Here is a 17,182-nt window from a genome sequence, read left to right as displayed (position 1 = left end):
CCATTCACTTTAGAGTTCAACACCGGTTCAAAGCAAACACGTTATGAAATATCCGTCAGGAATGTCATGCAAACATGTTCCGGTCAATGCAACGGACCTGCTTCAACATAATGACCTTTTCTGAAACATTTTATGCTCTTTGTCCCTTAAGACTGAAACCGATAAACACGCATGTCATAATCACTTTAATAACAATAATAGACATTATTTTTTACATTCTCCGATAAGCAGTGAGACACAGAGGAATCAAATGAAGAGCATCGCAAACATAAGGCATCATTTGTTCGTCCGTCAGAAGCAGCGAAACACTCGCAAATCAGAAGAAACCGAGATGGCACGAAGAAAATCCTTTGGACGATGAGACGCTGGTCCCGGGAAAAGATTCGTCGGAATCAGTCTGGACTCCGGAGAGATTCGGTTCATTCCCAGCAGAACCAATCGCTCAGAATCAGTTCGTTTGTAAAAGCTCCCAAAATCACAGACTGAGGAAGACCATGAGAGTGAAGAGGAGGAGGAAACCAGTCAATTTAATAAATGTCCAGCTCAAATGCTCAAACTACGAAACGCTGTGACCCGAATCAGACGTTTGTCTTGTTTTCTAATAAAAAAGAATTACATCGAATTTATTAGCAGAATTATAGATATTCAGATTTATTTTGTAATGTTTATTTTTCTGAAAACAAAACTTAGTGTCTTAGTAGCACTTTATAAGATTCAATCTGTTCCCATTAAAATTTCATAAACTAAAAATTATATTTATAGCATTTATTTTTACAGAGTGAACATAATAGATTAAAATGTTATTACTAATACATTAATATTAATTTTAAAAAATGTGCAAATTTAAATATTAAAAATGTATCTGCAGAAATGCATATTAAGCTTGATTAATAAATCCTGTAAAAGTATTGTATTTGTATGTTTATAGCTATAGCATTAGCCAATGCAAACAAACTGAAGCTTAATGCACAGAGTGACCGCTCTCAAACATAATGGGTTAAATTATATCAATTATATATTTTACTACAATTAATAATGTGTGCTATGGAAGCTTGTTAACGCCAAAGGATAAAATAAAAAGATAATTGTGACTTTTTATCTCATAATTTAGACCTTGTTTCAGAATTGTGATAAAAATGGTGAATTGTGTAAAAGGTATGAATTATAAGATATAAACTCGCAATAAAAAAAAAAAAAAAAAAAAAAAAATAGAATTGCGAAACGTAAAAACTCAAAAAGGTAAAAACGTCCAACTTGTCAGACATAAACACAGAATTAAGAAAAAAAAAATCTGAATTGTCGGACAACAACAGAATTGTGGAAAATAAAATTTTGGGTAGTCGGACAAAAATCAGGATTAAAAAAACAAAAGCAAAAAAAAAAATCAGAATTGCCAAAAAAAAAAAAAAAAAAAAAAAAAAAAAAAAAAAAAAAAAAGAGTTGTCGCACAAATACTCAGAATCACAAAAAAGTCTGAATTTATGGACAAACTTCAAATTTCAAGTAAAAAGATTTATTTTTTGGACATAAACCAAGAAATTAAAAATATATAATAATAATAATAATAAAAATACTGAACACTGATAGAAAATTTGGAAAAGCGAGAAAAAAATCTGACCCGTTGGAAACTCAAATTAAAAACAAAAAAAGTAAGATATAATCAGAATTGTGAAACAAATACATTAAGTTATTTTTTTTTTATTACATATTGGAAATGGGCTTCTGTACTTATTATGATTATTATTTAATAAATAAATAAAAATTTGGACTTTGTTCATATTATTTGACAGTACATAAACTAATGTTATCAGATGCAACTTTTATTTGAAATGTATTAGCGGATTAACATTAAGATTTACTATGTGTATATCTTAATAGTAGATATTTAATGCTGTAGAATGTACAGTCGATTGTTAGCAGATATTAGCTAAATAATGTTAACAAATGAACCTTATAGAAGAGTGTCACTGCCTTTTTTTTTCTAAACGCATCTCGTTTTGTTCAATTAATTTTTTTTTATTAGAAAACAAGATGATGATGCGATTCGACACGGAAACACGTCTTGGACCACGAGGCTTGGGCCGAGTCCCTCACGGTCCCGATCCGCACATGAACCTGGTTTCCAGCGCTGCGTCTGTGAAGCTGCCCATGGAATTATGGGATGTCTGAGATACGATCCTGGTGTGGAGAGCAGTGGAGCGTCCCGTCTGGCCCCTGGCCTTCATCCTCGTCCTCTTCCTCCGGCGGAGCGGCTTCAGTACAGGCTCCAGGGCCGGCCGAGCTGAGAGTGGGACAGCACTGAGGATGAGGAGGAGGAGGATGAAGACTCGGCGGGACCCAGCTGCTTCCCACACACGCAGGTTCAGTCCATCTTCTCCTTCTGCACCAGTTTGGGTGCGTCGACGAAGTCCCGGCCGTTGAAGAGGATCACGCCGGCCGTCACAACACTCGCCGAGCCCCAGAACAACACGTACGCTAGCGTCTCAGTCCACGTGTCACCTGGGAAATACCACAACCAGCAATGAGAACATGCATTTAATACATAAACACTAGTGTTAACCCTGGAAAGCCTGATAACAGTGAGAAAACAAATCAAAGAGCAGATATTAATACTAATGAGTGTCTCACCAGCCATCAGGAGACATATGATGCACATGGAGAAAGCCACCACCATGATGATCGGCAGCTGAAAAGAGAAAAATAATAACATCCAGTCAGACGCTAAAGAACATTACATGGAAAATATGCACAAATAAACTATTCAAAAAACAAATGCTGAAGTCATCTTAAACGAGAGTGTAAGTGTGTGTTCAGGGACTTTAATCTGAAGAATCATGTGAATCACAGCTCATTCTGGTTCTTACCGTCAGGAACTTCCAGTCTTTGGGTTCATGTAGAGGAGTGTTCATGTCCGCCTCTTCCACCGCATAATTACCCAGAAACAGATCAATGGAGTCCTGTATAAAGACATGGACCTCGAAATCATCATCTACAGCAAAGACATCAAACACCAAACACAGCTTCCTTCTGCAGATATTTTAGTCCCTAGACAAGGGTTTCCAAACTGGGGTTTGTGAGTAAAATAACAGACCAAAATCTAAGATTTTATTTATCTATTGATATAATTTTTTTTTTTTTTAATTACAAATAAAAATAAAAACATTTCATAATAAATAAAAAAAAGTTATTATATCATAAAAATTATGTTTAAAGATCTTTAAAATAAAAAGTAAAAAAAAAATCATAAAAATGAAAAATTAAAATAATTTTATTACAAATGAAAATAAATTAAAATATCAATTACATCATAAAATAAAGTACTATTTGAACTCATTTAAAGTCAAAAATATTTTAAATATAAAAAAAATTTAAACCTTACTAAAGAAAAAATATATAATAAATATACATGATGTTATGTGTGAATATATAAATTAAAAATATATTTTAAAAGCACTTACAAGAAACACACACATATACATACATACATATATATATATATATATATATATATATATACATATATACACACACACACACACAAGGTAAGATTACTCATTTTTGTTTAGTTTAACGAAGTACTAAAATAACAAACAAAAATAAAAAAATTAAATGAAAACTATGTATTAAAAAAAATGACAAAAGTGACAACTTTTTATTTTTATTTTTTTTAAATCTAGTTTAAATCTTAGCAAAATATATAATAGTATATCAGTAATGTACAGTCCTCAATTTGTGAAGTGGAAAAAATGGAAAGTTGTCCTAAGACAAGAACGCATTTTGGTTTTAAGACAACTTTGATGAAAGGTTTCGATCCACTTCAAATATTGTCTACTGTATATCATATCAATAACACTGCTCAGAATCACTCTACTGAATCCATCAGCTATAAATATTTAAAGTATGTTAAATAACGGTTTAATCTAAGAGAGGTTTGTGTGTGTAAGTTACACTGTTTGTGTCACCTGTCTGAAACCGTCGGAGAAGTTGTTCTTGTAGTATCTGATCATGGAGTTCCAGCCGTCCATCAGCAAACCCCACTGCGTTCTCCTTCCTGTCCTGAACACAGAGAACCAATCATCTTTCACAACCCACTCCTCTCAAGCACAAGCGGAGCAGGAGACGCTCTGCTCACCGTGTGAAGTCGGTCTTCAGGGCTCCGGTCCCGGCGTACTGTTTGGCACAGGCGTTGGCGTTATCTGCCCAAGCTGAGAGAATAAACACTATGAATGAGACAGTCTCACATAAACACACTACTGACGATCTGTGTTAGTGTTTGCTTACCGTTCTTGTATATTTTTTCAAAATCCGCCTGTTCTTCAATCCGCTGGCCCACATGAAGAACTCCCATCCTCTACAAATAAACAAGACATCCAGTTTGAGTTAATTTCGGAACGAATCAGTGGTTTGAACAGGTCGAGAGAGTTGATGATTAGCCCATTGAATAATCTTTCGGAACGAATCAGCTGTTTGAACGGATCAAGTGAGTCGGCGACTGAATCATCTTCCGGAATGAATCAGTTGTTTGAACGGATCAAGTGAGTCGGCGACTGAATCATCTTCCGGAATGAATCAGTTGTTTGAACGGATCGAGTGAGTCGATGATTCAGCAACTAAATCATCTTTTGGAATGAATCAGAGGTTTGAATGGATCGAGTGAGTCGATGATTCAGCAACTAAATCATCTTTCGGAATGAATCAGAAGTTTAAACGGATCGAGTGAGTCGATGATTCGGAAACTGAATCATCTTTCGGAACAATCAGAGGTTCGAACGGATCGAGCGAGTCGATGATTCGGCGACTGAATCATCTTTTGGAACGAATCAGAGGTTCGAACGGATCGAGTGAGTCGATGATTCGGCGACTGAATCATCTTTTGGAACGAATCAGCTGTTCGAACGGATCGAGAGAGTCGATGATGAAGTGACTCTATGAAAACGTCACATTTCAGTTCTGCTGTATAACGGTTTAACTGGCAATCACAATTAATTTGCTCAAAACTGTACTTTGTATGATTACTGATCGTGATTGTTGCCATTTGAGAAATATCATCGGAATAATTGCACTTTCACATATTGGCGCAGATGTGGTTTAATTGAACTCATTTAGTTTCCCGAGTTATTAAATTATCAGAAATATAAATACAACTCCTTACATTATGAAAACTGGCAAAACCCAAAAAGGAAAACAGTCAGATTCCTAATATTAATTCCAATAACCATCATTGCATTTTCTGTAATGTGGACAAAAGCATGCAAATGGTTGCCAGGTTGTGAAGAAACTTTGGATCTTTTTTTGTTGTTGTCTTTTTTCTATAAAAATAGATTTTGCCATAGTAAATGAAAAAAAAACTAAAAAACTAAGTCAACACCACATAATATCGGATATTGCATAATTATTATTGCTGATATTCAAAGTATGGCCCAGCCCTACATGCACATGAACTTTTGCCCAATGATGATCCCAATGAAAACAATCACACTAAATCACACAATCATCGCACCTCTAACTGTGACTGCAGCGAGCGGCGCGCCAGCAGACTCTGGATGACATTGGTTCGGTCCAAACAGTCCATGCAGTTGCTTCTAAACGTCCCGTCCTGCTGTAGCTGCACCGTCCCGTCCGAATCCACCAGGAAGTAGCTGTTGAAAAACATTCAACAATAAGAGCATGCAAAGATCTCAATGTTCAGCATGCAATATAAAGCACTACGGACCCGAACTAGTGTTCATTTTGGCAGCCATTTTTAACTTACCGTATTTTTCGGACTATAAGTCGCACCTGAGTATAAGTCGCATCTGTCCAAAACTATGTCATGACGAGGGAAAAACCATGTATAAAAGTCGCACTGGACTATAAGTCGCTTTTATTTAGACCCAAGAACCAAGAGAAACATTACTGTCTACAGAGGGCGCTCTATATCTTCAGTGTAGACTACAGGAGCACTGAGCAGCACAGAGCGCCCTCTCGTGGTTGGAGACAGTAATGTGAACTCTTAGTTCATTTCTCTTGGTTTCATATCAAATTAATTTTGATAAATAAGTCGCACCTGGCTATAAGTCGAAGGATCAAGCTATGAAAAAAAGTGAGACTTATAGTCCGGAAAATACGGTAGTCAAGTTTTAGTCAATGAAATGTCTATTATAATGTAATCTTAAGTAAAATTTTCGTCATGTTGTATAACGGTTAAACTGATAAAAGCTAAAAAAAAAAATGACAATCGTAATGATTGTTGTCATTTAAGGAATTTACTTAGCATTTCAGGTATTGCACTTTGATCCAGTAAGCACAAATCAATATAATTGTGCACTCTCTCTATCTACATTATGAAAACTGCTAAAACTAAGCTTTCACAATAAACAATAAGATTTCGTAAAATCGGGGGATTTGAGCTCTTGATATCTGGCAACCACGTCTTTTTTTTTTTTTTTTTACGAAAATAAAGAGATATTTTGATAAAGTTTTTATGTTTTGAATACATTTTAGTCTCGTCTTTTATCATCAATGAAAGTGTGTGTTGATGCAGTCACAGTTTTCGTTTATTAGTTTATTGACCTTACTGTCTTCTCTTTCCGAGTCCTGTTCCACAAAAAAGGTTTACGAAACAAACCAGGCTTATTTGATATATTCTGACTTATTTTGAACCAAATCAACTGATATCAAGTCAGACTAACTCAAATAAGCCTGGCTTGTTTCGTAAACCTTTTTTGTGTTAAAAAAATGAAAACTTTATCAAAATCTCTCTTTATTTTCGTTTTTTTTTTTTAAAAAGACGTGGTTGCCAGATATCAAGAGCGCAAATCCCCTGATTTTATGAAATCTTATTGTTTATTATAAAAGCTTAGTTTTACCAGTTTTCATGTAGTCACAGTTCTCTTTCGGAGTCCTGTTCCACAAAAAAGGTTTACGAAACAAGCCAGGCTTATTTGAGTTATTTTGAACCAAATCAACTGATATTAAGTCAGACTAAGTCAGAATAACTCAAATAAGCCTGGTTTGTTTGGTAAACTTGGTAAGCTCATCAAAAAAACATTTTTCGTTACAGTTTTTGTTAACGTAATGAACACTAACCCGAACTCATTCTGTATTTCCGCAACCATGTCCACCAGGATCTGCAGGCGATGCCATCTCATATGGCTGCACTCCTTGTGGAAGTCAAACGCTATGTACCTACAGATGAACAGAGCTGTGGGTTTAGCTCTTGTGCTTTAGAATAACTGTTTTATAAGATTCCCCAATCGGCCTACTCACTTGATCATGCCGTTACCCAGATTGTTCACCATCTTCGCGAAGGCCTGTTCCAGTGGCTTTTCTGAGCCCTTTTGATTCACCAGGTTCAAAATCACTTGTTTGCCGTATGTGATGATCTGAGAGTCGAAATGCCTCTGAAAACCATCCAGCTGTGAGAGGAGAGAGAGCGTTACACAAACAGACACACAATAAAAATCCAGTAAAATTGTGAAAATTTTTTATAATTTAAAATAACTTGGTTTTTTATGTGGTGTTCAACTGTAATTTATTTCTGTGATGCTCCGCTGTATTTTCAGCGTCATTCCTCCAGTCTTCAGTGTCACATGATCTTCAGAAATTATTCTAATATACTGATTAACTGCTCGAGAAACATTTCTGATTATTATCAAATGATGAAAACGGTTTACGTACTGGAGTAATGATGCTGGAAATTCAGCTTTGCATCACAGGAATAATAACATTTTTAAATATATTCAAATAGAACACAGTTATTCTAAGTTGTAACAATATTTCACAATATTACTGTTTTACCATAGATCTATTTATTTTTTATTCAAATTAATGCAGCCTTTGTAAGCAGAAGAGACGTCTATTAAAATTATTAAAATTATGGCATTTTTTTTGTGTGCATTTTACGTAATTTTTGACTCTTTAATTATAATTTCTTTAAAGTAATGATGCTGATTTAACATCTGAAATACCAATACCAATTTTTTTTTGAGTCAAACAAGACTTTAGTTAAACATTAAAGATTTTCAGTACTTTACAACAAGGTTTCGTTCGTTAACATTATTTAACAGCATTAGACGAACAAACAATACATTTTTTTTTTGCTTGTTCATATTATTTTCAACAATTTGCAAACGTTCTCCACTTACATAATTTAATGCATTGCTATTTCATGTTAGTTCTCAATTGAACAACTGTATATATAATAACATAAAAATTAATAAGGTTGTAAACTGTGTTAAAAAATATACAAATGAGATCATCCAAATTTGTCTTCAAACAAAACAAAGAAGTAAAGGTAAAGAGAGTGACTCTCACATGATTGCCGCTTTTGCTGATCTGTGGCTTTGGCTTGTACTTCAGGTTTGGTCTCTGAGACCAGTAGAAGGGGATGGAGCCTCGAGTCTGTCCAAGAGGATAATTCATTCGTTAATAACACGTCTTATTAGAAAATGTTGGGATTAATGCTCCTCAAATGACATGAAAGCTACCAATCCACATTCAGAATGGACCAATGCAAACAAAACCACAACATCCCAGGAGATCAATCTAAATAAAAGGACATTTAATTCGACAGAAAGAACGTTTTTGATCAAAACTGCTTCCAGTTCACAAATAACTGAAATCACAATATGGTTTAGTGTAGAAAGGGAGGCATGTTTCATTTATATGTGAGCAGCCGGTGTTTATTTAATCTCTGTTTGACAGTAAAAATTAATGTTGGTTAACAATAATAGTTCTTAGTTGGTATTGTAATAATAATAAATTCTTTATTTTACAAACATAGTGATGTATAAATCACAAATTGCAAAGCCCTACAAACAAGCACAGCAAACCTGGATTTTTTTTAAAAACTGTACTTTAATAAAAAAAATTAATTTAAAAAAATATATTAAAAATCATGAAAAAAGCCTGCATTTATTTGATCAAAAATACAGAAAAAAACAGTAATATTGTGAAATATTATTACAATTTAAAATAATTGTTTTTAAATGTATTAAACTTTAAATGATCATTTATTTCTGTGATGCAAAGCTGAATTTGTAGGATCATTATCACATGATCCTTTAGAAATCATTCTAATATGATGATTCATTATCAAAGTTGGAAACAGTTCTGCTGCTTTATATTTTTTCAGAACATGTGACAGTTTTTAAGAATACTTTGGTGAATAAAAAGTAAAAAAAAAAAGAAGCTATGTTTTTAAAATATAAATATTTTGTAATAACAATATACACTACTGGTCAGTAATTTGGGGTCAGTAATTTTTTTTCTTTCTTTTTTTTTTAAATAAAATAAATACTTTTATTCAGCAAGGATGTGTTAAATTGATACAAAGTGATAGTAAAGAAAATAAATTATTAGAATATATATTATTAGAATAGTTTTTTTTTTTTTTTTATAAATGCAGTTCTTTTTACCCTTTTATTGATCAAATATATTCGACAGCAGAACTGTTTCCAACACTCATAATAAATCAGAATATTAGAATGATTTCTAAATGATCATGTGATCGACTGATGTTACATGTGACACTGAAGCTGGAGGAATGATGCTGAAAATTCAGCTTTGCATCACAGGAATAAATTATTTTATTATGTATATTCAAATAGAAAACTAGTATTTTAAGTTATAATAATATATCACAATATTACTGTTTTTTCTGTATTTTTGATCAAATAAATGCAGGCTTGATGAGCAGAAGAAACTTCTTTCAAAAACATTAAAAATAGTAATGTTTCCAAACTTTTGGTCTGTACTGTATATATAAATATATTTATTTTCTGTATGACATCACCCCTTTATTGACAAAATCTGGTTGATTTACTGATTGAAACCTCAGAAACTGGAAAAGTTTCATATTGGCAGAAATGTGAAAAATGTAATTCATGAAGCAATGGGTTTTATATGCAGCAAATAAACAAATCAGAAGCCTGTTTAATAATAATAATTAAAACAAAAATCTACATTAAAACCACAAATCCCATGTTAAATCCATAAAACTGTGACTCCTTCAAAACAATGTTCTAGTGATGTTTGCTTGATTTATTTAACAAACTAGCCTATAAAAGGCTGAATCTCACAAAACCCATCAAGAACATGGTCACAAGAAATCATTCAAATAGGAACAAAATCATAATTTTCATGTCTTGGCAGTTTACTGATTTAAACATCAGAAAGCAAATTCTCGTATAGGTAAAACAAAATAATGCCTGAATAAACAGCTCAGCATAAGAGCATAAAAACTGATATTAGCGTTTCAGAGGCTCACCTGAACGAATGAGGCTTTTGCTCCATTATACTGAACAATCTGCTCCGTCTCAACAAAGTTTGCCGCATGACCTTCAGAGTCAATACCTGAAGAGAAAGAGTGTTTAGCAGCGTCTGGAGAAAACACACACAGCGTCTCAAAGCGTTCGAGCTTCACCTCTGACGTAGTAGCGGACGCCCGCGCGGAAACAGCTCCTCCGAGAAATGATGTTCCAGTCGAAGATTTTCCCGTTGATGCAGCACGACTTCATAGCGACGACTGAGAGCGCAGATTAAGGACTGTGACATGCTGATTAATCTAATTAATTACATTATGTGTCTGTCGATTAATTCATCAAAATAATCACAAATTATATTTGGCTGTGAAAATATCCCCTAAAGCTACTTTTGTGCTAAATAAGAAAGTATCAAGTTGATGTTACAAATAGTAGCTATTTAATATAATATTATCAGTTTTTGCATTCATGCAGTGGAAGTGATTTAAGTCTTTTAAATACTATAATATTTACAGTAGAATACATTTTACTATAGTATGGTTCAAAAACACTATAGTAGTTTCATAAAAACAATTAAAAGAAAATCACCCCTTCTTTATTTTAAATGAAATAACACTCTAGATAAGAAACTAAATCTGCCAGCAGGGGGCGGTGAATCTTTCCTCTATTAAACGCAGAAGAAGATATTTTGTAGAATGCTGGTTACCAAATTCCTGCTGGTAGCCATTGACTTTCATTGTATTTTTTCCACACTATGAGAGTCAATGGATACCGCCAGCTGTTTGGCTACCAACATTCTATAAAATATATTATTTTGTGTTTAACAGAAGAAAAAGACTTGACGACATGGGAGTAAATAGTGACAGTATTTTAATTTATTTTCAAAATATAATGTAAATTGGAGCAGCACAATTTTAAAATACATAAAAAAATCACGATACCGACCTAAACAAAATTATGTTTACTATACTAGAGGCTTAGGCAAAATATTGCAGCAGTTTATTTAAAAAGTGCTTAATTAATTTGCATGAATTATAAAACATAAGACTATTTTTAATATTAAAATGATGAGAAATAGATTTAAATGAATGATTTAATGACTCACTCATAAATACATCCCTTGTTTCATTACTGGATAAATCTGTGTATTTGAACGAATCTCTTGAATGAATGATTCAATGACAAATCAATGTTTTAACAGTCACTTGTCGCCACCTAGTGGAGAAACAATGCAAGTGACAATTATTTAAAGTGACAGTTACTTTTAAAAGGTTATTTGCTCCATTTTGATCACTATTATAGAAGCAATGGAAGCAATCAACAAAAGAACAATGCTATGCAAGTGCTATAACAAATCTCAGAAAAGCCTAAGGCAGTACACTTTAAACTTTTAATGATTGATCGTGCAGCTCTACTGTTAACTCTCAAACATCACTGTGGTCTGTTCTCTGAAAACACTCATCTGGTTAAAGGATACAGCCGTGAATAACAGGGTAGACGAATTTGTGCAGCTGTAAGAGAAAACACAAGGAACACAATCATGAACTCGTTCCATCTGTAGCATTGAAACACCAGCGGCAGCTAAAACAATCTTGTGTTCACCTCCGGCTGTGCCATGAAGTCTCGGAGCAGATGACCGTTCCACACGAATCTCTGATCCGCCTGCAGAAAACCATCATTTCATATCTTATGAGAATACTCAATTCTAAAGGGGTCAAAAACCACATAAAGGGGTCTTTCTATTAATGTTCGAATCAGTCAGTGCGCTTGGGATTATTGATTTTATTGGAGTTTTCATTCATGTTCATTTATTTATTTATCCAGTCACATACTTTTTAAGGACAAAGTAAAGAAATAATGGTTTTAGGCTGTCAATGCATTGCATTAGCAACACTTCAGAGTTTGAGCCATTCATTCACTACCACTAAAATATGAAAATTAAATCAAACAACAAAAGCCTCAGGGTGATGAAAAAAGTCAATTCATGCCTGCACAGTAGAACACAGAAGATAAAAGAAGTTAGTTTAACTTGAGTCATTTTTATTTATTCATGTGGTAGAATTGGATCATCAAAGTTCAGCAGTAGAGACACTGGTTAATAAAATGGGATTAAATAATACATCATGGATATTTGTATTATTTAACATTATAAAACGGATAATTCCGGTCCTTGATTCTGATTGGCTGAGCTGCGCTCAATGTAACATTTAACACTTGTTTTTAACAAGTAACATTTACCTTTGTTTACGTTTGTGTGTTGCTCGGCAACCGCTCTGTTGCAACAACAAATGTTTCTGAGGAGCTGCAGTGTTTGGTGGAAAAAATACTGTTTTTATTAATATCATTACACTTTATTTGCTCTGTTTTTATTTTTTGAAACCTTACAACGTATATATGAAGCCGTAGTTTACAGTGAATTAATAATAGCTGAGCGCCGTTGTTAGGCATTGTTTATTTAATTATTGCAGGTTTGCATCATTTTTTGAGCTGCATGTCTTTGTTTTTAATAATTTTGAGTAATACTGAATCTGTTTTTTTTTTGTTTTTGTTTTTGTGAGATGAATGAATGCATCTTCCCATTTATTCTAGAACTTAAGTAACATCTTACTCCCGATTCCTCTCAACATGGGGACAGGAGAGCTTGTGCTGTGTTACCCCAGCACTGGCAGAGATCATTACAGGACTCTGATACGTTTAATGACAGATGTGTGAATGTGTTTCTCTCACGCGCTCCAGAAGGGTCATCTCCTGAAACTCGGGGCTGGTGTTAGCCAGCCGCTGTAAGGTGTGCGTCAAGTCGTAGTCTGTGGCGAAGTAGAAACCGTCTGTGTTCAGGACGCTGTTGATCATAGACAAGAAGGCCTTGTTGTCCTGCATCTGGAAGATCCATACAGACATCGTTAGTTTCTGTACGACACAGTTAAGCTGCTTTCAGACACATCTGGAGGAAGCAGACCAACTTACTTGTAAAACAACATTTTTAATGTCACTTTCAATTGTTTTGGCTAAAAGTAACATATAAACAGTGTTGGGTGAAAGGTATATTATTTACATTGTTTGAATCTTTACATAAATATTACGTCAAACTGAATGACAATATAACATTTTATTTAGAAACCTTTAAAGTAGACACTTTACTTATTTCTAATGTGTCTTTTATGGACATTAAATCACTTTTGTAGATCTCTTTTGATGTGGACATCTGAACATCTTTAACCCACACACACACACACACACACACACACACATCCAGCTGAACTAAAATCTGTGTGTTTTTTGTGGTTTGGTTGTGTTTAAATAAAGAGTTAGAAACTGAAGAAGGCACCTGAGTGTCAGTCAGATGCAGGACCGTCTTCTTGTAGGAAATGATGTCAAAGTCCGTGGCTTTCCAGACGGCGTGACCGAGCAGATCGCCCACCTTCTTCTTCTTGGTAATGACGATGAGATACATGCCTGAGAAAACCCAGAGGTGTTAAACATTGAAACAGCTTAATTCAGACTTCAGCTGATCCTGAGAACACAAACCTGCCACCAGACGCATGGTTCCCATGATGCCACACATCGGACGAGTCACTGCTGACGGAGGCACGTCCTTCCTCACTGAAAGACAACATTACGGGTTATAACATATACTTTCTGATTGTCCTCTAATATCAACCACATTATTATTTCTAATATATTATACTGGATAGGTATTGTTTGAATGCTAGACCTTGATATTTATTTATTTTTTATTTTATTATACAACACTATAAATTATATGGAAAACCTAATAATAATAATATTGAATGTTATTATTAATTTTATATAAACAATTTTAACACTTATTATTGTTATACTAAACATTTATTAATTATTTTTTTAATATTTAACTTTGAATATTACTGTGTATAATTAATTATATTATACTTAATAGACACTGATATTTATTCTTCCTATTTTTAAAATAATGATTTTTATTATATTACACTATAGAATAAATTATTTACATTATTATTATTGTTAATAATATTTAACATTTTTCTTTTTTTATGACTTTTTCTTATAATGATTTAAATAGCATTTTATTATTATTTTATAATATTACAATATTTCATCATACTGTACTACAATTAATATTCATTTAAGTATTGTTAGAAAATAATTAATAACATGCAAAAATTATAATTAATTTCTTTAGGTTAATCTCTGATATTAGACTATTTTAAATGTATTATACTTGATATTTAGACACTGATATTTAATCTTAGTATTTTTTGGCAAAATATTTTATTATAATATTACACTTTAAACTAAACAATTTACATTATTATTATTATTATTAATAATAATAATTATAATATTTAACATTAAATTTAATTATAAATATTATATTGACTATTTATCCTTTTATTCTTGATATATATATTATACTATGCTATAAAATAATATTATTATTACTAATAATGATAATAATAATAATATCATTCAACTTTAAAAATATTATTATATAATACTAAATATCTATTGCTTAATGTTATTCACCTGTATTATTATTTTAAATGTATTAAACTGGATATTTATTGTATTGAAAATATAATATAATTTTTTTATTTTATGATGCTATAATTTCACAATATAACATTTATTTGAAATAATTAGTTTAAAAAAATAATGTCAACTTATGGATTAAATGTATGTATTATACTGAATATTTTTAGGTTAACGTCTGACATTTATCTATGTTTGAATGTATTTTACAATTTTAATTTGCATCCTAATTCGAGTTCTGTAGATATTTAATACAGTTCATTCAAATGCTTCTGTGACCTTGAATGAGCATTAATGCAATGAGAGTCACTATGAACAGATAAAGGCTTCAGTGTCGGTGTCTTAATCTTCAGCACCTGTGAGGGTCATTTCTGTGGACACACGGTCAATAGCGAGGACGTCTCCGGCTCCATCATCACACGCCTCGATGTAGAACTTCTCTGGCGTCGTGTGTCTGTCAGCGAGACCAAAGACATTCCATGCATTTAATCCACAAAACATCCACTACATCACATTCTGAAACTCTATAATAACCAAGATGACACATTTATTCAACACTCTATTATATTACACTGTATAAATTATAATGTACTGCAAGCATGCATATTTATAAGTCCATTTGTGCATTAGATTGTACTTAAATGTACACAAATGTAGATTTTTTTTTTGCTTCAGGTTTTGCAGAACTTAAAAAAAAAAAAAAACATTTTATTTTAATCCATAAAGCAGCTGAAAACAAGTGATTTTTTTTTTTTTTAATTCTCCAAATATCTATCAATTTATATTTATTAAACTCCCTTTTTATTTGTATAATTTATTATATATATTTGGGTTCATCCATAAAAGCGCTTATTTTAATAAAAAATTAATTTTTTATAGTTTATTATTATTATTTATTTATTATTATTATTATTATTATGTACTGTATTTTGTTATTGTAAAAAATATAAATATTTAATAAATATTATACTTATGATACGTATGACGCAAGCCTATTTCTAAGACTTGAAATCACACTAATAAGGAGAAATGATTAGATTTAAGTACAGAATTCAATAGAATAGAATATTTCAATGATTTATTTCATTATCATTATTACAATTATAAAGTTTTCATAGTATAGGTTTTTCTTCACGGTATTTACACCAAACTATCCAAAGTGGAGTAAAGCTTCAGTATATAATTAATAATCAAACTTAGATTGTTATTTATTTGATGAATCATGTTTAATACAGAAATGATCTCTAGTGTTTTTCGCGGGTTTTATTAACCGTTTTAGCAACGGCTTGTTTAGACTGAGGTTCACGTAATCTGCTGCTTACTATCCATTCTGTTTCATTTGAGATGGATTAAATATCATTCTGGGAAATAATAATAGCCCTACTTGCTGTCTAGACAAACATTTCACTAAAACACGGCCCATAAATGCTGTATAGTTAGGCAGCTGATTGACGTTATGTTTTGAGACACTGCCTCAAACTCGCGCCATTCACAGACTTTAACCGATCAAAGTCGAGCACTGAACTTATCTAATCGATAATCAGGAACCGATGAGCGTCAGAGTAGTATAATAATAATAACATATGAATACTCACAGATTGAAGGTGTTGTAGGTGCTCGCCATTTTTCCATCAGTTTTCTCCTGACCTTCGTGACGTGTCAATCCGGCAGAGCGAACGCGAACAGGAAATGACCTCTGGAGGACAGATAAAAGTCCTCCAGTGTTGTGATAAAGGTCCCATGAGATATGCATCTCTGTCTTTTTGCTGCTTGATAATTAAATAAATTGGTGTGTATTACGTAATATATTATCCTAACTATGAACACACTGGTTTTGGCGTTTACTGCACTTTGTTATTCTTCACGTGATTTTCCTAAAGCGTTTAAGGAAGCGGAAATCAGCAAAAATAGTAAGAGTTAACTAAAAAAAAAAAAAACATTGCAAGTTTATTTTATATTTATTTAAAATGTTAAATTATATTCCACATTTTTCCCCCACCCTGAATCTCATTCCAGCACAACAATCCCAAATGCCAACGATTAAAAAAATATGTATTAAAAACTAAATACAAGAATTTATAATGACGATGCACACACACACAGACACACAAACTTTCGGTCACATAATAAAAACATTAAACTGTAAATTAGGGAAAGAGGGAGAATAAATAAAACAACATTTTATTGTTATACTACTCAATTATTAATAATTATATTATTAATTTGTTATTATTATTTATTTTATTATATAATTATTAAACACATTTGATGGATGATCACATATATATGGGTTCATCCATAAAAGCGTTTATTTTAATAATTATATAATAACAATTACATTTATAATACAATTATAAATTTTAATATATATATATATATATATATATATATATATATATATATATATA

At 32.3% G+C, this 17,182-nt stretch overlaps 1 protein-coding gene across 1 annotated transcript; it reads right to left on the bottom strand.

The window, feature by feature from the left end:
• Positions 1 to 170: 170 nt before the first annotated feature.
• Positions 171 to 16,510, bottom strand: sacm1lb (SAC1 like phosphatidylinositide phosphatase b). The gene is made up of 19 exons (XM_052579173.1): positions 16,370 to 16,510; positions 15,131 to 15,228; positions 13,770 to 13,844; positions 13,570 to 13,697; positions 12,972 to 13,121; positions 11,847 to 11,906; positions 11,722 to 11,755; positions 10,406 to 10,507; positions 10,250 to 10,335; positions 8,296 to 8,382; positions 7,249 to 7,397; positions 7,069 to 7,167; positions 5,501 to 5,639; positions 4,282 to 4,351; positions 4,133 to 4,205; positions 3,963 to 4,056; positions 2,865 to 2,957; positions 2,629 to 2,686; positions 171 to 2,499 (listed from the first exon to the last, which is right to left on the bottom strand). The coding sequence occupies exons 1-19, from the start codon at positions 16,396 to 16,398 to the stop codon at positions 2,363 to 2,365; spliced, it is 1,761 nt and encodes a 586-aa protein (XP_052435133.1). The 5' UTR covers positions 16,399 to 16,510; the 3' UTR covers positions 171 to 2,362.
• Between the last annotated feature and the right edge of the window lie 672 nt (positions 16,511 to 17,182).

This window comes from Carassius gibelio, chromosome B16 (genome assembly GCF_023724105.1).
Source record: "Carassius gibelio isolate Cgi1373 ecotype wild population from Czech Republic chromosome B16, carGib1.2-hapl.c, whole genome shotgun sequence".
Lineage (NCBI taxonomy): Eukaryota > Metazoa > Chordata > Actinopteri > Cypriniformes > Cyprinidae > Carassius > Carassius gibelio.
Note: the sequence above shows the minus strand (reverse complement) of the source record. Positions and strands in the feature narration are given on the sequence as shown.